This window comes from Polypterus senegalus, chromosome 11 (genome assembly GCF_016835505.1).
Source record: "Polypterus senegalus isolate Bchr_013 chromosome 11, ASM1683550v1, whole genome shotgun sequence".
In the NCBI taxonomy this organism is placed as follows: Eukaryota; Metazoa; Chordata; class Cladistia; order Polypteriformes; family Polypteridae; genus Polypterus; species Polypterus senegalus.
Genome location: NC_053164.1, coordinates 31,222,894 through 31,247,803, shown reverse-complemented (window position 1 = coordinate 31,247,803; position 24,910 = coordinate 31,222,894). Strand labels below are relative to the sequence as shown.

Genomic DNA, 24,910 nt, shown 5'->3' with positions numbered 1-24,910 from the left:
CGCATGAATGAATTTCTGGCAGGCTTTCCTCTTGATTAATGCTTGACTTGTCTGGCTTTAGCTTTGATGGTGATCATGGTGAGCAACCTGTGAGCTTATATTGTTGATGCTAATCATTGCAATCTACCTGTAAGGGTTTATGCTTTATACTAAATAGTATTGATCTCAAGAGCTGTCTGTCATGCTTTATGTTAGATGGCCATTAAGATGTGCTGCCTATCACCATTTACTCTTGATGCTGATCAGCAGGTCAGGGTGTCCACTACCTGACATCACAGTACGAATGAGCTACCTGTGTAACCTTATGTGTGATGGTGATCAGATCACGATGCAATGTTTGTCAGGCTTTATATTTGAAGGTAACCACATTAGATGAAGCTCAAAGTAGGGCATGGATCTTTGTGTTTTTGTGCTGTAAGTGAATGGTTTAAAATTTCCTTTCAGTTGTAAACAACGAGCTTCCCAGCAGGTAACTCCTGTGGAAGATCAGCCCAACCCAGACAGACACGCAGACCCAGAAGTCCCAAAACACACACGTTTATTTTGTTCTTTCTTCCTGCACAACACACACAGTGCACAAACCCCAACAAACTTACCTCAGTCCTTTTACTTCTCTTCTTATTCTTCTGGCGCCTCCACTCCTCTCCTCCGTTCTCTGCCTACTGACTCTGGCTCCTTGAATGGAGCGAGGCGGCCTCTTTTATACTGCACCCGGAAGTGCTCCATGTGCTCTCCAAACACCTTCCAGCAGCACTTCTGGGTGTGGCGGAAGTGCTGCATGCGAATCCAGCTCCTCTTCTGGCAGCACTTCTCAGGTGTGGCAAAAGTACTGCAGCATATGACTCTGGAGCTGTCCAGGTGCCCTCTGGCATTGGACCCCAAAAGGGTAGAGCTTCTAAGCCCCAAGCCCATGGCCATGATGTGCCCCAGGGGGGCAGCCCTCTCATGTCCCGGGGTATGAATTGCCCCCTGCTTCTCCAGGCCTGCTGGTAGGGCATGATACCCGGCCATCCATCACACTTCATATTACCTCATGGTACCTGATCCACTATTTGTCTGTTATTTGTTTTCAGGTTCAAGGGCCCAGTGATTCATACACTAGCAATCAGCAATTGTTTATTTTGGCCAGGAATGAGGAGCGGCGTCTGGAAAGGAAAGATAAAATGCCAGGGTTGGCAAGTGGCAGAATTCCATAGTCTCTCTCTCTCTCTCTCTGTGTTGAAGTGCATTGAATGTTGATGGCAGGGGCGGCAGTACAGAATGATGATCAAGGGTTGTCCTTTCATCTCTTTTAGCTTGAGGGTCTCCTTGTCTTTCAGCACCTTCTCTTTCCCACCCTTTTCCAGTTCCTCTGTAATCAGCAGCCTCTCACCACTGAGGCCCTATCCAGTAGGCTGGCATCATTTCCGGCTTAAGTTTGGCCCAGTGAAATTGGGGAAACAGTTCCCCTGTGTAAATAATTATGGAATGTTTTATAATAATCCATGTTGACTCTCTGACCCTGAGAAGTAGGCCAGGACTCTTGGAGGATGAACAGTATGCTGATATAGCCAGCAGGAGGACAGTGGTGAAGCTGTCAGAGTCACGCCAGGCTGGTTGTTAGACAGGCCATGTCAGACATGCCATCCTGTCTGCCAGTAAGAGGGAAGGAGCAATGGCCGACTGAAGTGTAATAGCTGGTGCAGTCTCCGGATATTGCTGACGCGATCTTCTCACTGTGGAAGGATCAGCTTCACATCAGCCCATTGTGTTAATTAAAACTGAACAATGGGGTCTATTCCTGTCTTGTTCCGATGGTCAGTAGTGAAAAAACACACGCAAAACTGGGCAATGATTTTAGCATATGGAGTACTGGCAACACTAGGCTCAGAAATTTCACGGAGACTTGTGACATGTGACTCAGAAGAAGAACATGAGCATGAAACAGGGTGGAGACATGGAGCCTGTAAATATTTTCACACTGTTGTTGCACATTCCCGTTCGGGAAAGGGGGCTTGGAAGCACAGAGGGCTACTAGAGTCAGGTCCATGAGTATTTGGCCAGTAACACAACATTCACAACTGGTACGTCACCACAATGGATTTGAAATAAAGTCATCATTATGTGATTGAAGCGTAAACGTTCAGCTTTAAGGGGTTGACCAAAAATATTGAATGAGAAGTTTAGGAATGGCAGACATTTTTTACATGCCCCCCTACTTTCAGGGGCTCAAAAGTATTTGGACAAACTAGCATAATCATAAATATAATGAACATTTTTCAATATTTGGTTGAAAATCCTGCCTGACTGCCTCAAGTCTGGAACCCGTGGCCATCTCCAAGTGCTGGGTTTCCTCCCTAGTGATACTTTACCAGGTCTTTACTGCAGTTGTCTTCATTTTCTACTTGTTTGTTAGACTTTCTGTCTTCAGTTTTGTCTTCGGCAAGTGAAGTGCTTGTCCAGTTGGGTTCAGGTCAGTTGATTGACTTGACCTTTGAAGAATCTTCCACTACTTTGCCTTGAAAAGCACTTGGCTTGCTTTCACAGTATGTCCATCTGTACTGTGAAGTGTCGCCCTATCAGTTTTGCAGCGTTTGGCTGAATCTGAGCTGATAGTATAGCCGTGTACACTTCAGAGTTCATCCTCCTACTTCTGCCAGCAGTTATATCATCAGTAAACACCAGTGACTGACTTCCATTCACAGCCGTGCATGATCATGCCATGAGATCGGCCTCCACCACTTTTCACAGATGATGTGGTATTCATCAGATCATGAGCCGCCTCTTCTCTTCTCCATACTCTTCTCTTTCCAGCATTATGGTATATATTGATGTTAGTTTCCTTTATCAAAGGAAAATTGTTTCAGAAATGGGCAGGCTTTTAAAAAAGTTTTATTGCATAGTGTTATCTGTCCTCCTATGCTTGAAACTTATCGGTGGTTTACACCTTGTGGTAAACTCTCTGTCTTTACTTTTGTGAAGTCTTCTCTTGATTGTCGACTTTGGCAATGATAGGTCTACCTCCTGGAGAGTGTTCTTGGTTTGGCTAAATGTCATGAGAGGGTTGTTCTTCACCAAGGACAGAATTCTTCAGTCATCTAGCACAGTTTTTTTTCAAACCTTCTGGTGTTGCTGAGTTCACCAGTGTGTACCTTCTTTTTAAGAAAGTAGCAGATGGTTGATTTGACCACTCCTGGTGTTTCTGCTGTCTCTCTAAAGGGTTTGTTTTGTTTTCTTAGCTTAATGATGGGCTGATTTTACTTGCATGGACAGCTCTTTGGCTTCATATTGAGAATTTACACTGATAGCTTCCAAATGCACATTCCAAGCTTGGAACTAACTCCAAACCTTCTACCTGCTTAATAATTCATGAAGTAATGAGGGAACTGCTCCCACCTGGTAATGGAACATCCTGTCAAGCAAATGTCCATAAACTGTCTACCATTCCTAAATGGCTCATGTGATATTTTAGGTAAAGCCCTTAAATTAAAGCTGAAAGTCTACACTTTAATCACATAATGATTGCTTTATTTTAAATCCATTGTGGTGGCGTGCAAAGCTAAAATTATGAAAACTGTGTGATTGTCCAAATACTTTCGGACCTAAGTGTAGATCAAGACATAATCAGACCTCTGAATGACATGATTTCAATTCCTATTTAGGCCAGTCTTCTTTACATATAGTGTTAGGAGGCATTGGAAGACGTTTCAATGAGGGGGAGTTGTGGACGTAAATTACATTCACAATGTCATTCTCTGCTGTTATAACTAGCAGGTCACTAACAGAAATTCTTCCAATTGCACAACAGCCCAAGATGAAATCAGGCCTCACAACTCCTCTCATTGTGCACATGAAATGATGGCTGATGAAACTGAAATTTGGGCCAACTCAGAAAATCAGTCGGTGGCAGGTGAGATTGAACATTCTCACGTGATGGTTTTCTGATGTCGCCATCATATTTCCCAAAATTCATTGTGCAGCGGTCACACGGAGTGTGCTGATGATAAGAATAATAATGTGGTTGTACGAGAGATGGAGGAATGGAATTATCTTCTTAATACCAATTGCTTGTCAGTGGCCCTAAAAAGGACCGTTAGCATCCTCAGTACTGTTTCCACCTCCTGCTCAGGTCTTCAGCAGTGCCCCATGCTCCCATCTGTTTGTCCCTTTCTCCCTTCATGCATGTCACCCAGCTCCACCTCAGCTGGGATCAGAGGCAACCCGTATGCTACACAATTCTCCTGGCTCTCTGCGAGCCGGCCTAAGCCCAGGGTCCAATCCAAGGCTCGCCAGCAACATCTCTGGGCTGATTGGCTTCATCAGCTAGGAGACACATCTGATTGAAGTGCTGTGTGTGTGCCTCCCTTACCTGCCACTCACAGGCTACTTTATAGCCATCTCATTTTCAACTTTTTGATTTCAAAAAAACTATCACATAGCCATCACATACAACTAAATGGCCAATGGCAAAAGTATCTTAGTATACGTGTACTGGAAGAACTTGAATTAAACACACACAGCTGTGAATTAGCAAAGATTACATACCACCAGTTCTTCTCATAAAGTAGCCAGACCATATTGTCTGTGCTTTTCTAACCATCCACATGTCCAGTTATGTGTTTTTCTTTTCTTTTGTAGTGTCAGAGTTCAGTACAGCAAGAGTCAGCAATGAAATTCTTTAGTTTGTTGACATTTTGAGAAGCCTGTGGTCATATTTGTTTTTTTGAATGTGTAAAACGTTTTTTGTGAAATGTCAGTAGATAAAACTGTCTGTCAGCGCCATGTACAGTAGTCCGAGCAGCCACATTGTGACGTGTCAATCAGACTGAACATGCTTGTGTAGTTTTGAGCATGACTATACAACTGGCAACTCTATTGTTCAGTCTAACTAGTCGCTTGATCACAGTTTCTAAAAATCGGACAGTTTATGCCCAGCCTTTGCTGCACCAAAATGAATGCAAAGCCCTTGGCATTATTGTAGAAAATTGCTCTGAACATTGGCAAAAAGTAAAATGAAGTCAATTACTAACTTGCAATGACCGAAGGCCCAACACCCTGCACTGGCACCCATGGAGGTGGATAAATCCTTTATACGAATATTGTAATCAGTTGTGTTAGAATCTCTGCTTAGGCGTAAAATCGGTATGATTACAGAATAGGGTAAGGAGTGCTTTAAGTAAGACAATTTGAGTTTTCGATTAAATAAAATGTATTTTAATACATTCTTGTTCATTATTGGGCCAGGGACTGGCAACGTGTTGCACGTTCGTCAGACAATAAGAATCTCTCTGCACTCGATCATGCGACAACTCTGTAAGGTGCGAGACACGATGGGATGAAGGAATGGACTTAGCACCCCACACTACCTCCACTGTCACCTGCTCCTCCACACTGCTCAGGTCTTCTGAAGCTCCTGGTGCTGCTGGCTGCTTTAGCTCTGTGCCACGACAAACACATCACCAGCTTCTCCTCACTCCACTCATTTAGGGCCAGAAGCAACCCATCTGTCACACTATCCCCCGGCTCTGTGGGCTAAATCAAGGACAGGATCCAACCCTGAGGCTTGCCAATATCCACACACTAAGACTGCTGAATTTTAGCTGTGGGGCGACGCGTTTGAAGTTCTTCTCTAAGTGCTGTTTCTCCATGCTCTCAGGAGATGATTTTATGGACGGCTTCTCCAGGTAGTTCATTGCAGGGCCCTCTCATGTTGGGCTAATTTACAATCAGCAGTTAACCCAACATGCACCTCTTTGGGATGTAGTAACAAAACCAGAAGTGCTAACCACTGTGTCCTACCAGTTTAATATAGCTCCTTTCTGAGTGGCTCAGGAGAGTGTAAGTAAATAAGTACAATGCAGTGTCAATTGGGATGAGGCATTAAGCTAACGGGGGTCTTCAAAGGGCAGTGACAACTTGGGCAGGGAGGAAGCTAAATGTGTCAAAGGTAATTCTGAGTATGGATGCTTTGTTCAGAATGCTTTCTTGTTCATTTCCTTATCTGTGGTCTTCTTTGCTGTCCATAGGTCCATGCGCACATCATCAGTCACTTGAAAAACGAGATGCCCTCTGTCTTTGGGAAAGACAACAAGAAGAAGGCCCTGATTAACAAGCTGCCTGTCATCTATGCCAAGATTCAGCTGGAACACCACATCTCACCAGGTGACTTCCCGGACTGCACCAAAATGCAGGTAAGGAGCACGGCAGTGCCAATAGTCAGCAGCCCAGAAAAACTATTAAATATAGTGTGTACAGTAAGTGACCTCATTGGACAATCAGCCTTCATCTCTAACATAGCCTTGATTTCACTTTTAGTTTTAAACACGTTTAAACAAAAATATGAGAAAGCATCTCCACCACTCTGATTTTAATAAGTAAACTCCGAAAAACAGAGACCCCACTTTGAAGTCTATGGAGATGCCTTTGAATGCAGTCCTTTGAAGAGAAAGTCAGAGGGGGAGAGGAACACAGTACTGCTTTTATTCCTGGCACTTCACTGTAGGTGGCCTCTGGCTCTAAGATGGCAACAGAGGCTGTGAGGATGTAACCATGTGCCCCACCAGAGTCAGCCTACACAAGATGAGGTCAAAGTGCATCATAAATGGATTCATTCCTGTGACTGAAACAGCTGGCTCCTCATTTTTCACACATTTGGTTAAACATCACATACGTTTAATGCCTGAATTTGCTTAAGCCAATTATAGAAAAGTCAGAGCGTTTCCTAGCAGCACTAAGTGGACAGTAAGAAGTACCCGTGGACAAGATGCTAGTCCATTGCAGGAGATACTCACTCACACATCCAACACAGGCCAGTTCAGAAGTCTCTGATTAATCTGACATGCATGTAGGGGTGTAGGAGAGAAAGAGGAGCTGGCCAATAACAAACAAATTCTGGTTAAAGATCATCTCTCTATTGTGAAAGAAAATAAAATCCTGGGAGGGAGACTAGGGAGACGAGACGTGATCTTCTCGGAAGACAATTTGACGTCCCGCGAGAGACACTTTAACGTCACATGAGACAAGGCAGTGAGACAACATTTAAAACAAGTTCATGGGCATCTAACCAGGCCATTGTTGGAATGCTTTTGGCAGACAGACATCATGTGCTCCCAGCTCTTAAAACAACAACAAGCGATAAGCAGAATACACAGCTTGCCAGCAGCAGCAGCAGCATGAAGCCAGCAGATGATCCGACCGCATCTCCTTAGCGTGCATTCACCCCCGCAACCCCTTTCACAGCGCAAGCGGCAGAGACGCGAAGTGTCAAAAAGACAGTTGCTGTTCAGGCTTTGAAATGATCAACGCAAAGCGTAACAAGCAGAAAACGCAGCTCGCCAGCAGCAACAAGCCAGCAGATGATCCGACTGCAACTCCTTAATCTCTTTAAATTGTATATCAAACCCGGGGGTTGGCGAGCAAAGCGAGCAGGGGGCGGAGGCCCCTAGTATTCAGTAAAGGAGAAGTGTGAACACCCCAACCATCCAGTGAGATCTTTCAGCATGCAACCACTCCAAAAGGAGAAAGTGGATGTGCTGTCAGCTTAAATTAGGTTGTAAGGTTTTCCTTTAAAAATTCAGAGTGGAATTATAAGGGGTGATCATAAAGTATATATCAATTATATAGTGCCTTTCCTATCTATCTATCTATCTATCTATCTATCTATCTATCTATCTATCTATCTATCTATCTATCTATCTATCTATCTATCTATCTATCTATCTATCTCTTATATAGTGTCTTTCTTCTCTATCGGGTTAATGGAGCTTTTCTATGCCACTTAGACAAACCATTTTGCTTTTATAACCCATCGTCTGTAGCCAACTTAATGTTCACAGTTTCACAGAAAATACAAGGTGTAAACAGCAAAGCAAATCATCTTAATAGGCCTGTAATGAATATGTTCTACACCCTCAGCATCATAACAAACTGTGCACTAATCTTGCTGGCAGTGGCTTGCACCTCAGATTTCTTTAGGGTTGGAGGATTACGAAATGTTCATTGTTTCAGTTGTTGGAACTGTGGTCACAGTGATGTGTTGAAATTTCATCCCCAGTTATCAAGCATCTTTAAATTCTCCTCATTTCAAATGAATTTGTTTGAGTATCTTCTTGTAGCATTAGATGTAGTGACACCTCATTTCAGGGGGTCAACATTCTAGGTAGTCATTACTTACTCAGCTGACCCCCTAACTAACCCCATTACAATTCACTTTACATTAGCAACATTTTCTTCTGTTGTGAATGGCTGTGCATAGCTTCAGTCATCTTTGAGAAGTGTTGTGTTATGGCAGAGTTCTGCAGTCTTGACTGTGGTCTATGAAGGGGACCAGTCCTGGTACACATTAAACAGGCACAAATTAATGTTCTAGTGTTCAATGGGCAGGGACCCGTGCAATCACCAAAACATCAGAGCATTAGATGAATCAAGTGCAATTTCCAGAGCGGGAATTGGGGAGGTCATTCAAGACCGGTCATGATCCACCTGCGAATTTAGCTCAATTGTTGGAGCATTGGGTGGGGTTGGCTAAGGACCCACCTGTAATGCTGCCATGAGTCACAAGTGGGAAACACTGATCTAGAACATTTCCTCATCATAATTTGTCTATTTTATGTTTGCCTAATGTATATGTATACTGTATGTGTGTGTGTGTGTGTGTCTGGGTAGGTTCTCCATGATGAGCTGGTGTCCTGTCTTGTGCTGGATTGTCACATTCTGTATGACTGATCCTACCCTGGCAGTGTCTGAGCCACCAGCAATGCTGTAGTAGAGACTTGGCTGGACAGATGTTGTAATTTTCAGTTAAGTTTAGTTACATGGAGTTGAATACTTTAGGTTTCCAAATAGTTTACAGGATTTAATTACAATATTTTAATGGTAATGTTTCTTGAAGAAAACTAATTAAATAAAACCCTCTATGGAAAAATACACAAAACATTTGGAGTAATTACAAGAATGTCATTTCATTTCATCATTTAAATTTATTGTTATGTGTTCAGATACATTTTAGATAATTAAATGGTTTGTGACAAAGTGACAGACTTTCAAAGGTGTTCCATAGGGGGTGGAGTGAGGCCGTTTACCTTTGGTGTTTAATTTAAATATAATATGCCCTTACTGTGATTTTGTGAGAATCAATAATTTGATTATAATGGTTTAATGATGGATTACATTGTACGAGAATGGTGTGAATACCGTGCATCATTAAAGAACGCTAATGACGGGAAGTTTCCAGCTGTAATTGCAGCCTGTTATTGCTTTATGTCATTTCATTTCAACGTGGCGGCTCAGTTGTGACAACCGTAATTATACTTTTACAGGAATGTAATATTACGTGAATGTGCAAGCTCTCCAAGGGACTATATGAAATAATGAAAGATTGATGTAATTACACTAAATGAAATATATTGTAGCAATTGTAAAGAAGCAGATGTCTTTACAGATTTTTAATTTATAATGATAGCCTGAGCTGAGTGAGAATAATTTACAGAACTCTGACATGACATAGAAGCTCTCTTTTTTATTTATTTATTTTTTGCTCTTTTCCACATTTGTCGGATTTTCCTGCTTGCATGTCTGGGGTCACCTTGTGGCTTCTGTGAGTTAAAAGTCTGCAGCTCTGTGCATTTTCTAAATCATCACCCGGCCAACGTGTGCAGTCAGAAAAGCAATCGGCTCGCATTCCTGAGCGCTTTCCAGGCAGGATAATTGACGGCATATTTATTTCTGACTCAGTAAATGCTTCTATTTTCTGCTTTATTAGTTACATAAAAGGCAGTGAAGTTCCCTACATTTTAGACGCAACATTCCATCATTATTTGTTTGCGAGTTTGGAAAACCGAATTGCTGTCCAAGAGACGTCTGTGAAAAGCTTCACTCAGCTTTATCTCAAAGTGAAATTCTTTAGACCTGCCAATTCTGAATGAAACTGCCACCTCCGGTAATAAACAAGACGATTCTGGCAGTGGGGGAATAACCTGAGAGTTTTAGTCCGATTTCCATCAGGAAAGGAATTGAAAGCTGTGGTGAAAGCAGCCTTGGGAGCCTAAGGAAGAGCTGCAAGATCAGAGAAGTGGAATTAACAGAAATAGTAAAGTTATGAAATGCTTGTTAAAGTTTCTCCCAGTGCAGACTTGCTTGAGAGTCTCCTTGTAACATGACGTGAAGTCACTCACTGACCGTGCAGATACTGTGCTTTTAATGTAATCGTTCAAGGAATCAAGAAAGTCAGTTATGACTCACTAATCTCTCTGTCTTCTGCTGTCTCACTCTTTGATTCTTTACTAAGATTTATTACACAAAGGCAATGTTTTCAATGGTGTCATTGACGCCAAATGTCAGGCAGACCCCGAGTCGTCTTTAAGAAACATCCCGACATGACATAACTTTACAGCATACTGCCACAAAAATAGCTGTAGAGTAATGAGAAAAGTGCTCTAAGAATTATTATTATTATTATTAATATTTTTATTATTTATTTCAATTGTTTTATATGACCTTTGACTTGTTTTGACATTTTTTTAACTTAATACTTTACTAGTTGTTTAATTTTTTGGTTTGTTTTTGCCACCAACTTATACTTTAACAATCGTTAGGATGGTGGCTCATGCTGTCAGGGGCGTGTCCACAGAGGTCATGACCTACAGGTAATTGATGCAATGATTTAAATGATTGGAAGAAAGTTCATTTCCTCATTCGAAATGGAGATTCATTTCCCTTTTGCTAACATCCTTTGCCTAAAACGTTTCCAGTTTCGGTTTGTGGCTTTGACCTTTCTACTAATGCTTTTTCGAATAAGATTTTATCTGTCACATTTTGAATTGATAATCATATCTTCTTTTTTATTAAGCAAAAAAAAGATTAACAGGAGACATTATTAAAGTGTTTAGGGAAGGGAATTAATGTAGTAGATCGAGACTGTTATTTTAAAATGAGTTCATCAGGAACAGAGGGACACAGTTGGAAACTTCTTAAGAGTAAATTTCACAGAAACATTAGGACGTTTTTCTTTACATCGAGAACCATAGACATGTGGAATAAGCTACGAAATAGTGTGGTAGACAGTAAGACTTTAGGACCTTTCAAAACTCGACTCGATGTTATTTTAGAAGAATTAAGTGGATAGGACTGGTGAGCTTTGTTGGGCTGAATGGCCTGTTCTTGTCTGGACTTTTAAAATGTTCTTGATCTCCTGATGCTTACTAAAAGGACTTGTAAGTTCGCTGACATAACAGTGAGAATGAACGTTCATAAATGTATTTTTCTTCTAAGTTTATAAATTCATTGATAGTACAATGCTTGAGTTTGCAGTTTTCAATATCCATGTTGAATTGTTTCTGGAGTACAAGTCAGTGGCTTACATTAAAGAGTTGTAATGCACTGGTGAGGCCTCATCTCGAGTACTGTATACTCCAGATAATGAGGTGGAGTTCTGGCTCTGTGGCTAAGGGTCTGTGCTGGTATCTGGGAGGTTGTCGGTGGAAATCCCATTACCGTCAGAGGGGATCCTGCTCTGTTGGGCCTTTGAACAATGCCCTTAACCTGGAAGTTGCTTTAAGAGCACTGTACAATGGCTGACCCTGTGCTCTGACTGCCAAAGGTCATGCGAAAACACCATTCCTCCTTTGGGGAGTAACAAAATTGACCAAAATCAAAATAAAAAAAATTAAGATACAGAGTAGTAGTGCTTCAAAAAGTCTGACCCCAGGGCTACAGGGGATGAATTATGGAGAAAGATTAAAGAAGTTGAAACTTTTCAGTTCAAGCAAAAGGAGATTAAGAGGTGGCATGATTGACGGGCATTAGTGCAGTGGATCGAGACTGTTATTTTAAAATGAGTTCATCAAGAACATGGGGATACAGTTGGAAACTTGTTAAGGGTAAATTTCATACAAACGTTAGGAAGTTTCTGTTCACACAAAGATCCATGGACACGTAGAATAAACCACAAAGTAGTGTGGTGGACAGCAGGACTTTGGAGACCTTCAAATCTCAACATGATGTTGTTTTGGAGAAATTAGGTGGATAGGACTGATGAGCTTTCTTGTGGTAAATGGCCTATTCTGGTCAAAAGTTTTCTGATGTCCTAAGAAAACCCACACTATAAACTGCTAATGCTATAAATCTGTAATTTAGTATTTTAGAACAAAGAGCTAATCTTTCACCACTTACAAAATCAGCACCAGAGATTGCATCTTTATAAAATGTCACTCTTAACTTAATAACAAAAATAATAATAATAAGTACAACTATTTTCAATTTGTTTTCCAGGAACAGCTGGCTGTGCATGATTTCTCAAAGTTTCACTCCCTGAAACCACGACTTATGGAGGTTCTGGATGAGTTCATGACCTCAGACATTGCCAAGCTGATGCCTCTTCTCCGGCAGGAAGAACTAGAAAATGGGCCTGACAGTGGAGTGCAGGGAGGAGCCTTTGAAGGTCAACGTTATGGCCCCTTCGTGGAAGGCATCATGGATTCAGTACCTGAAGGTGAAGACGATGAGGACTGGGTGGTCACCAAAGACAAGCCCAAATATGATGAGATCTTCTACACTCTGTCTCCCAGTGATGGCAAGCTCAGCGGAACCAAGGCTAGATCCTGGATGGTAACCACAAAGCTGCCTAATTCTGTGTTGGGCAAAATCTGGAAGCTGTCAGATGTGGATCGCGATGGCATGCTAGATGATGAGGAGTTTGCACTGGCCAGTCACTTAATTGAGGTTAAGCTGGACGGCCACGGCTTGCCCTCAGAACTACCCCGGCATTTAGTGCCACCATCTAAACGTCGACAAGGCTCAGATGCCTAATTGCCCCAGTCATGGCAGCATTCTCACCAATGTGTGCCTCATACACACGACTAATAGATGATGTTCATTCTAAAGATCAGGCTGTCATAGTTTGTCTCTAAACAGAAACCCACAACACCCCACTAACCAGTGCCATCCCTCGAAAGAAAGGTTGCAGTTTTTGAATGGGCTCAATACCGACTCAGTTGCCGTTAACCTGTGAACTTCACAAGAATGTTCAGTACAGTTTTAACAGAATTTACAGTCCTGGGCATAAATCTTAGTGCTGATTATCTTTTTAAAGTTATAACTTCAGTTCTTTAAAATTGGCTGACGATCTCTGCAGATCAAGTGCGTAAATTACTGTTTTTGGCTTACAAGGCAACTGTTCTTTCTCTGTCTCACATACACACACACACACACACACACACACACACACACTCACATGCTACTTGTAAATGTAACATTTAAGGACTGCTGGTTTAAATTCTCACTCAACTACCAATCACCTTTGATTTCCAAGCTGCAATTACATTCACTCTCCGTGTCAGTTGCACGTGACATCACACATTGCGGTTGTGTGCTCTTGGATTATTGGAGCATTGACTTGTGAAAAATGAGTGGTCCTGGATACAATTGGGTGGGCAAGCAATAAGCCTTTTGGGTCCCCTTGAAGTTTTGATCGTCTCAGTTTATCGATGATTGATCTGAGTTTTCCATCTTTAGACCCGACTCCCTGAAGCTTCACTCCTGTTGTGTCATTTCACTTTCTCGCTTCAGTACATTTACGTGAGGGCCCACTGGGAACTTTGGAAGGAACACAAAGTCACTTTTAATCTGTTAATTGGTCTGAAAACATTGTATTTATTCATGAATAAAATAAAGTGCACACAAAACACATTTGAGATATATCTGGTTGCTCAAAATACAATTCAATCATAAAAACACAATTTCTGGTTGACCAGGTTATATGTTTTATTTTATACAAAAGCCAGCATTGTGTTCATTGTGTTGGAGAATTTGGGTAGCACCATTTCCTTTGAATTGTCCAACTCAAGCCTTCTATGTTAAAGGACATTCGTGTGACTCTCCCAACTGGTTAACTCATATTTCAGGTGAATGCAACATCAGCAACTCCATCTCAATCACTGTTGGGCTGAGAAGCATCGTAAGACATAGACTTTCAACTGCACTACCTACAGACAATTCATGAGCTATGTTATAAATGTTCACACATAGCAACGTATCCCATCAAAAATGATGCATGTGTTAACCAAACCCCCAAATCTATACCATAGACAGCAATTCTACACCCCAAATATTTGTGACAAACAGAATCACTGCAAGTTTGGGTCGCAACAGCAACTCAGCAATGACGCGTGTTCATTATAACGTCTGATTGGCTAACAAGCATACGTTAAAGAGTAAAAATTTAATGTAGCACATATTGCAGTGTTTATGCACAAGGTCATTTTTGACCCAAAAATTGTAAAGTCTGTTTAGCTCATCCATGACATCATCACGACTGCTTGCCCAGTGTCACTGGCACTGTGTGGACTACACACTTTTCTCGCCAAGAATTACTTTCTGTCTGTTCCGTTCCCCCTTAGCACTTCAGCAGCCAAACGACAAATCACACAGAGATGACATTCATGCATTTTTTGTGACTGCGGCATCATATGCGCTCTTGTCTCAGACATTCTAATAGTGACAGCACACAAAACTGGCAGAATCTTCACAGCTTTCCTAACCTCAGTCCAGGACGTCCTGCTATCCTGCCCATTTGGCTAACACAGAGGGGACTGCAGCACTCTTGGCGGTGTCGGCCCAATCCAATCGACATTGTGTTGCATCTCATCATGTGCCTTTTTATTTTGCCTTTCTTCTTTTTTAATTGCTTCCCGTAAATCTCTCCAAAATAGAGGAGTTTGCTTTCTTAATATTTTCTGCCTTTCACATCCAGCTCTGCCAGCAAACGTTATTGTTCTAATGGATTTAAAGGTTTGTACGTTTTTTGATTACTTATGGAAAACACAAACACACACATAAACCACTAAAAACACGATAGCACAAGTGCCTAAAAAGCAAAATTTAGGGAAAACCTAATAGCAAAATAAATACTTTTCAGAATTCGAAAACCAGTTTTTGTATACCTGTATGCATAAAAATGAATGATGTTTTATATATCACGTTAACCCAATTTGAAGCTTTTCTTCCATATTGAGTAAAATGGATTCATTTAATGCAAATATTAAATAACTTTTTAAAAATTAATATATATAACATTTTACTGAAAAAGCATAAAGTTTAGCAACGGCAAAAGTATATGTAATAGAATTCACATAAAAACATGCAAAGAATCTTGAATTTTTAATTTTTATAAATTCATCAAAAAACAATATATAGGAAATACTATGTATATAGCAGAAGCAGCACAGAAGGTCGTTACTGCAAAAATAAGTGTATAGATTGTTAGAATTTTAGTAATACATTCAAAAACATACACATTAATGAAATTAATTTATATATGCATTACACCAGCTTTCTCCACTGTGATTGCCAAAGGCTCATTTTAGCCTAGTTGGCTATATGGGATTTGAATCTAGTCACAAATCTTAAATAAAAGCATGTTTATTTATTAAAGGGATTAGTTGACAATTAACATCATATCATCACTTGCTTTCATATATATATATATGACATTAAAATGTATATTAGCAAAAAAAACTTTACGTGTGTCCATTTAAGATCATTTAATTTATGAGTGGTTTAGCTTTTTCCTATCTATCTATCTATCTATCTATCTATCTATCTATCTATCTATCTATCTATTTATTATATACAGCATATCTATCTATCTATCTATCTATCTATCTATCTATCTATTTATTATATACAGCATATCTATCTATCTATCTATCTATCTATCTATCTATCTATCTATATATAGTGCCTTTCCTATCTATCTATCTATCTATCTATCTATCTATCTATCTATCTATCTATCTATCTATATCTATCTATCTATCTATCTATCTATCTATCTATCTATCTATCTATCTATCTATCTATCTATCTATCTATCTATGATATAGTGCCTTATCTATCTATCTATCTATCTATCTATCTATCTATTATATAGTGTCTTATCTATCTATCTATCTATCTTACTTGGTCCATCCAATACAGAGTTAAAGAGTTCAAGCCAGCCCTAATGCCAGTCTGTTGTGTGGCACATTTGCATGCAGATTCCATTCAGAAAGGGAATTGAACCTGGGCATGTGAAGGCAGCCATGCTAACTCCTAAACCTTTGTATCATTCCTTTGAAAGAATGAAAATCTTAGTTGAAAGTAAATATTCCATGATGTTCTGTATGTCCTGACTCAATGCCTTATGAATCTTCTTTCATTTTAATATGAAACAGCAGATGTTTCCCCCCAAGTTGTTGCAGGAGATGACCGGTCTCACTCCTCCACAGCCTCAATGTTGTAGTGTTGCTCCCTCCAGCCATTAGCCAAGAGTCCAGAAGACTCATTAATCACATAACACCCCTTGGCATGACATGAACGGCAAGCCCAACCTTTTCTTAAAAATTTCAAAAATGTGTAAGCTATACTCCCATGGTATAAATTCCACAGATTAACAATCATCTCTGAAAGTTCCTTGTGCTTCGTCTGCATCACAAAAGCGGACTTTACTCTTCCGCTGCTCCCCGTTTTGTGAAAGAAGGACTTTAAATTGTGCATCTGAATGTGTTTGAGCGGGTTTTACAAGTAAATGTTACAAGCTGATTTGGTTCTTTGGAGTTTTCCGAGTTAGTGTTACTGTGCTGTACTGTACTATGAAGTGGATGAGACACGTTGGATAGATGGACTTCATGCTATCCAGTAAAATGATGAGTGGGGAGTATACGTCTTGTAAGAGTTAAGGGTTAATTACAGTTGTACACATAATCCAAAAGTTGAGAAATTCTTAGTTTCAGGAGCTCACAAATATAAATATAAAAAAACAGCAACTCCCAAACACACATAAGAACTGCCAGCTTGGAAAATACAAGAGCTGCTGCTGTTAATGACAGGCTTGTCGGTGGCAGTAAGATGAGGTCAGAGCTGCCCAGTTCTACCACGGGCTTACATTTTAAGACTTTAACGTTTGGATTGAGCAGGTCCAGTTCGTCAAGTCCACAATTACAACTTGACACATGCTGATAGAAGTTTGTTCCCCTGGTGGAAGTCACCAGCATTCTATGGGCAGAATGATTGAATAATATGAGTGTTGGTAACAGAGTGAATGATATCTGTTGCTGTCATTATTAAATTTGTATTTATGTGATTTCATTGCTTATTTCTGTGTGCATTCATGAGCATGTACACATTCTTTTGAACGCCATTTTTAAGATTTCCATAAATCTGCCTTAGTGCTGTGATTTCACTCCTCCAGGGAACTAACTTTAAGTCAATTCCCGATCAGGTTACCATCTGTGTGGAATTTGCATGTTATCCCTTTAATCAGAACATTTGTTTTTCTCTACATATTACAAAGGTGTCTCTAAATGGCCCAGTGTGAGTGAGTGTGGCCTGCGACGGACTGGCGTCAATTCCAAGGTTGGTTCCTACGTTGTGTGGCCAGGCCAGGACAGGCCTTTTAAAGCAGGATCAGAAAACAAATGGGGAGATGCTTTTTGAGTCTTGACACAAATCTTTAAACAAGTGTTCAGTCTACTACTTTGTTGGCATGGGGAGCACACCTCTAGAGTGGGCTTTGTCTCGCTCCCCTGCAATGTGAAGTATCATTCTTCACAGTGAGTTATTTTTACATTTTTGCCTGTAGCTATGTTTGCTTGAGGGGGTGGTGTTGTCTCTTTTATGATGTGGTTAATATATCCTGAGGCCCCAGCCACACTACTATGTTTTCGTTTAAAAATGCAGACACTAATTTCCGAATTTTGCCTTCTCTCCTCACTACCTTTGGTGTTTTTAACCTTCAAATACTGAGACTTTTGAAAAAGCTCTTCAGAGACATATACTTTTGAAAATGCAGCTTCGTCATTGTAATGTTGCAGGATGAAAGCGTAGCTCTTGTTGAAGATGTAGCCCTTCAATGATTGGATTCTGCTTCCTACAACATCTCATTCCCTGATTGGTCACCCTTAATGAAAGAAAAACATATCTCAACATAGCAGACATAGAAGACTTTCCATGGCACTTGTTGTACTGCTTACCTGTACACATCTCAATTATGTTTTGTTCAGATTGAATGGGTTGCGTGAAAGGCAAATAATTTAACAATTGATTGCTATAGTTTTGGGATAAATTTTGTGGCCCTTCAAGGATCACCGGTTTTGGGTGACACATCTATGTGCACTCTCAGTGGAAAACTGTGTACATTCCCTGTGTAGCTGGACGATTATGTCATAAACGTTGTCAGTCATTTTAATGTGGACGGAAATTCATTTGTAAATGATGTGAGATAACGTGTGTGGTGGAAATCATTTTCATTTAAAAATGCTGTTTCTAAATTACGATGTAGTAGAGTGGACGTAGCCTGAGAATTATGACGTTCTTCTCTCATGTCTGTACGCTTTTAAAAGTTTCTGACTGTCATGCTGCTACACTAATTCTTAATAGTATTTAGCATGCAACACTTGACATGACTCTTCTGTGCCTGTAGGTCTATATGCTGTGTTATTTTTTTTTATTTTAGCTTCTCAATCAGAAAATATGAATTGATTTTCACTCAGAACATCTATCATCACATTTTTCACAGCCTTGCATCACAACACATTTCACAAAATTGTAAACATTAGATGTATACCTAATAAATATTTTAGATACTAACATGGAATGAATAAATAATAAACTGATCTAAATTATTACTAAATAATTCTTAAGTTGTATTTAATGTGAGCATACTGAAGGCGCTGTGATTTAATGGCAATCTGAGCAGATTTGCGTTTGTCATTTGTGTTTCACATGTCACGAGTGTTAATAGGTGGAGCTGCTCGATGCCCGCTCTTTGCTTACTGCACCCACAGAAGCACCAAAGACATTGAATGGACACAGATGCCAGCTAGTGTGTCACCATGAGAGTCCAACAAGTACGGCACAGAGCCCGTCAAATAATGGTCACCTCTTGTAGGCTACCACCACTTGAGTTGCATGAAGTGCACTCTGCTGGATGGTATCCATGTTTGCTTTTACAGCGTCTCGTTATTGTGGTGTGTTATTTTACTTCTTTCTGTGCTTCTCTGTAAAGAAAGCTTGTCTATGTGTTCTACCTCTTTTCAATAAAAGCTTTTACTGTTAATGCCAACACTGGTGTATGTATGCCAACTTTATTAATGATTTAATATTTGTCTGCTGAGGCAATGGACATGAGGATCATACATACTATATTTGTGAAGGAGGGATAACTTGTTATGACATCCAGGGGTAAACCAGCAATGTTTTAATGTTTAACTTCTACTTCTGCAAGACCTCGATCACAACCTCCTTATTTAAGGTTGGGTGGTCCTGAGTATTGAAGTTGCTGGGCTGTAAATTCAATCCATTCCACTTAAACAATAGGTTCACTATTTTTCAAGTCAATATTATTTCTTCAGTATCATGATTATCTATTCATTTGCCCCATAAAATTTTGTCCTAATGTGAAGCTTTTTCTTTTAAATAGCTTGTCTCTTCTTGGAGTTGACAATGGCGATGAAGGGTACCGGGGCCCAAAGATGGAGAAAAAGTTTTGAACTTGTCAAATACGTCCATTTTTCAAGCCAAGAATGCTATTGGATATAAATCTGCATCTTGAGATTGCACAAATATTGTAAAACAGCGTATCCCTCATGCTTTAGGAAAGAATAACTATTTTGAGATCTGGCCCCATTGAAAGAAAACTAGATGATTGTCTCTCTCTTTATTGCACTTCATGAAAAACAAGAAATGGACACCAGCCCCTCACAGGAACAACTGACACACACGTAGACAAACATGCACAATCTCATTCACGCTAACCTGTTAGAGAAAACACTACGCTAAGTCTGGGACAACGTGCAGACCCCGCACAGACAATGACCAGGCATTCTGATTGGTGTTCTTGATTAATTTATTTTTTTCTTCCTGGTGAGCATTTGGGTCTTCTCGATGAAAGTCCTGGGGTTTCTGAGGTCAAGAATGTGATTTCATACATTCATTTCATCTTATCTTGATTCCCGATGAAGCATCATGGCATCATTTTGAATTCTGATGGCCATTTTGTGACTGAGGCTACTTCCCAGGGTTCCCCGGGAGCGTGCTCAAGAGATGTCGTCATCGCGACGCTATAAAACAGGGGTTGCAGGTTTTCATTCTCATTTGCCTAATCAGTGACCAGTTTTCACTGCTAATTAACTTCTTTTCTCTTCATTTTAGATAGATAGATAGATAGATAGATAGATAGATAGATAGATAGATAGATAGATATATACTTTATTAATCACAAGGGAAATTCACATATTCCAGCAGCAGTATATTGATACAAAGAAACAATATTAAATTAAAAAGTAATAAAAAATGCATATAAAAGCAGACAATACCTTTGAGTAATGTTAGCATTTACTCCCCCGGATGGAATTGAAGAGTCGCATAGTGTGGGGGAGGAACGATCTCCTCAGTCTGTCAGTGGAGCAGGACGGTGACAAAAGTCTGTCACTGAAGCTACTCCTCTGCCTGGAGATGACACTGTTGGATGCAGTGGATTCTCCATGATTGACAGGAGCCTGCTCAGCGCCCGTCGTTCTGCCACAGATGTTAAACTGTCCAACTTTAATCCTACAATAGAGCCTGCCTTCTTAACAAGTTTGTCCAGGCGTGAGGCGTCCTTCCTCTTTATGCTGCCTCCCCAGCACACCACCGCGTAGAAGAGGGCACTCGCCACAACCTTCTAGTAGAACATCTGCAGCATCTTATTGCAGATGTTGAAGGACGCCAACCTTCTCAGAAAGTATAGTCGGCTCTGACCTTTCTTACATAGAGCATCAGTATTGGCAGTCCAGTCCAATTTGTCATCCAGCTGCACACCCAGGTATTTATAGGTCTGCACCCTCTGCACACAGTCACCTCTGATGATCACAGGGTCCATGAGGGGCCTGGGCCTCCTAAAATCCACCACCAGTTCCTTGGTCTTGCTGGTGTTCAGGTGTAAGTGGTTTGAGTCGCACCATTTAATAGCGGATTCAGTCCTCTGAATTAATTCTTTTCTTCATTAAATGACAGCCAAATAGAAATGAGATGTTAAATGAGCCAACAGATGACTAGCTAAACTGGGGGCTTCAAACTCCAACCAATTTCACTCCAAACAGTTTCTTAATGAGAAGCTGATTCTTGCTGTTAATTAAACCTGTTATTTAATTCCGTGGCTTGTTGCTGCTCTTGTTCTGCCACAGCAGACATTTCCAAAACTGTTGATTTTCTGTTTTTCTAAGAATACCGTCAAGATGTTTTGGTGACCTGAAAGATCAGCCTTACTGAGACCTTCATCTTTCTTTATTTTCAGATATTGTGTGATGTGATGGGCACAGGTGAGCTGGTCAGGTGGCGGCTTGTTTTGTGTCTCATTATTGTTTGGCTGATAATTAAGGAAAAAGAAACAACTAAGGGGCCGGAATCAAGTTAATTAAAACTATAAAGCAAAAGAAGTTAGTTAGCAGCGGAAACTGGTCACTAATGAAGAAGACGATTAGAATGAAAACCTGCAGCCATTGAGGCCCACCAGAACCGGAGTTCGACACCCCAGCTTTAAAAGGTTATAGTATGTGTTGTTTTGGTATCTGTGTTTGGATAAAACAAACAAATCTAATGTATGCTTCTGTCCTGTCATTGAGAGAGCAGGTAAAATTTTACTGAGTAAACCGGGAGATATGCGTGAAAAAGAAAACCAAAACAAAATAAAGAAAATAGCAATCAACTCCAAATGAGAGATAAAAATCAAAATCAAGGACAGAGAAAGAAGTCAAAACAAACTAACTTGTCAGAAGCACAACCAGGAATTAGAATTTGTTTTAGAAGTTTTTTTTTTAATCTACAGATTGGATAGGGAAAGGAACCTCCTGACAACCTTTTATCCCATCATGCCGATTACCTGCAGGTCACGACCTAAAGGGGCCCCGCCCCTAGAAACGCAGAAAGTGGTGCTAATGATGGTTACACAAAATGGTGGCCAAAATGTTAGAAAAAACTTAATCAATAATGAGTCAACTGAAACATGAACATGACAGCTTCTTGGTATATTTCATTCTCATATTTCTGACTTACCTTTTGTTCTCCAGTTTCATTTTTATCTCATGTTTCTGGACTGTTAAAAAATCAGTTGAACTCTTCCGTCGGTGTGTATTCCGTTTTGTTCCTGTTTCATCTTCTCATCCTGAAATAAGTATTCGCTCTGCTTCGGTGGAAAACCAGGCACACGACTCAAACCCTGTTGAAGCAGCACCGCTAATGATCCTCCTACTTTCTCGTCCTACAAAAGAGCTACTCATCTACACAACATTCAGTTTGCCAATTCTACAGCTCTACATTTCAGCCCGCTTTGCCTGAAGCTGCAGTAAAAGGGCTCACTTTAAATATATTTGGAACAGTGGCGGCGCCACACCAGGTCCAGCAAGGTCCCAGTACCCGGTAAAAATTCTAGTGACCTGTTAAATTTGGTGACTAAGTGAAAATATTTGATGAGATTTCTTATTACTGTTCTTTCACCGTCATAGTATCACTTTCTATATTTGCAATGTTCCACATGTACGTATCAACTACTACGAGCTGCAGCTTCTTGCTCGATCGCTCAGTAGCCCAGCAATTAAGTCAACGAGTGCTATCAGTTTATCACAGACATGGACTGAATCGCGCAATCTCAGCAATAGATTCTTTCATACTTATCAGTGAAAAGTTCCTAGACATTGAGAATTTGACTCCTCTGGCAGAGCAATACAAGACAAACACCACCAATTTAGATATTGAAATAAACCAACTACAACGTTCAGTTGCGCAAAAGAAGAAGAGTTGTGAATTTGTAGCCACTTCTTTGCTGGACATGTTGCAATGTGTTGAAAAACATGAAGAAGCTTTCTACAAAACAAAATGACTACTGCAAATCACGGGTACAATACCAGTGGCATCTTCTGAGGCCGAGAGATCATTTAGCAAACTTACGTTGATCAAAACACATCGGCGATCAACAATGACAGACGTGGGATTGTTAAACATTACAGTAATTTCCATGCATGCTGAGGGGGCCAAGAAATTAGATTTGGATCGTGTGATTGATAAATTCATTCAAATATTTCCTAACTGTCGCATTATGATAAAATGAACGTACACTTGCGGACTGCTGGACTAGTATGACAAGTCAAGAATTTGTTAACTTGCTGTACTGGTCTGTTGAAATGGCAAATCATGCGCTATGCATACTGTTTCAGTTTTTGCATTTATCACTTTGTTCTGTGTTTGCTTCATTGCTTGGAACCTGCCAAATTTTTTGGGACCTGCCGAGGAACTGTTGGTTTGAAGTGACTGGTGCCACCACTGATTTGGAACTACAGTTTGCTTCAGATCGGGCAATCAGGTCCACATGTTCTTTTTCTCTTTGACTATAAGTAGTCATCCATAGAGAAATTAGTTCTGTAGGCTCACAGATCTTCTTTCAGTAGATCTTCCATTTGAGTGTTCGCATTCAGCCTAAACACTAGAAGGCATACACTGATTACAATCAGGAGATTGATGAAAACTAAGCATTTTATTTTTGAAGTTTTTGTTTACATCTTGGATATGCACATTTTGGAGCATTTTTCTGAAATTGCTCTAACAGCTTCAGACATGTGTTTGGTTTTGTGCTGATCATCTTCTTACTTTGCATCTAAATGCCACACAAGATGGCAGCTGTGAGCAGACAAGTGAACAGGAAATGTGTTCTTAATCTCAAGAAAAATAGTTACAAGAATCTGTGAGAAAGTAATTATTTCTGGTTTCCTTTCATTTTAACAAGGATGTTTCATAAATGTTTTCTCCAATCCAAACTGCTTCAAAGTGGACATTTTGGGTAAGTTTCAAGGCTTTTTCATTCACCTATGAACACTTCAGCCCCATTTTAAGGAACAGACAAGGTAATTTTAAAATTTGTAAAAAATGCTTCCATTTAGAGCACAGTTTCAAGTGCCAAATGAATAAATACCTTTATTGTGAAGAAATAACTTTGACATTTACAGTAATCTGTTAGCACTCACAGTGTAAGAAATAAGGACGTCATTGTGCTAGTGTACCCGGGAAGGGCCTTGGGATACAGGGGTCTCAGGGTCACATCTGGAGGCCCTCCATGGCGGCAGATTTTCTTCTTTTAAATGAACTGCTACATAATTAAGGAAGCTGCTACTGCCCAGTATGTCTTTCTGTTTATCAGCACAGAAATTGCAAGATGGGTATGTTAAATTTTTATTGAATGACGTATTAGTATTTTGTTTCTGGTTATTTCTTGACATTATTTACTAATAAGCACAAAGGAGGGTAACACTACAATAGCTGCTATTTAGCAGTTGGTAGCAATGACTAAAACAATTCACACAAAATCGAATTCACCGTGACATTTGTTGTTTTGCTCAGAAGGATCTCAGTGCAGACCTCCAGTGACAGACCCCATAGGACTTCTCCAGCCACAGGACCCCGTGATGTCATTTACCATAGAACAAGCCATATCATCATCGTCAGTTTTCATCATTTTGTACCGTCCATTGTACAGATCTTACGGCAAAACTGAACCTTTGAGTGATATACTCGAAAACAATTTTCACTTGCAGAAACAACATACAAGAACGCGTCAAGTGACTTCCATCAGTGCAAAGTTTTAGAGCACGTTGGCAGGCCCTCGTCCTTGGCTCTCAGATTCGCTCTTCTTGCGCTTAACTGTTCAGTTTGTCTTTTTTATTTTTTTGTTTTGATTCTTCAACACCTACTGCTTTTTCATTTGACTTATTCTTACATTTTGGGATGACGAGATAATCAAATCCATGTTAGAGTACAACTGAAATTCCTTCTGGAAACCTACAAGTAAAAACAAAACTGGCCCAAAAAAAAAAAAATACAACTTTATAGTTAGCGTGAATAGTGTAACAGCGTAATTAGACTGTGGTACGTT

The 24,910-nt window shown here is 40.2% G+C and overlaps 1 protein-coding gene across 1 annotated transcript in view; it reads left to right on the top strand.

Annotated features, from left to right (window-relative positions):
• LOC120538797 (EH domain-containing protein 2-like) overlaps positions 1 to 15,591 on the top strand; it is a 58,834-nt gene extending 43,243 nt beyond the window's left edge. Inside the window, exons 4-5 of the mRNA XM_039768276.1 lie at positions 6,006 to 6,170; positions 12,247 to 15,591. Coding sequence (XP_039624210.1) covers positions 6,006 to 6,170; positions 12,247 to 12,783 — 702 coding nt within the window. The 3' untranslated portion in view covers positions 12,784 to 15,591. The remainder of the gene's footprint in view (positions 1 to 6,005; positions 6,171 to 12,246) is intronic.
• Positions 15,592 to 24,910: the final 9,319 nt, after the last annotated feature.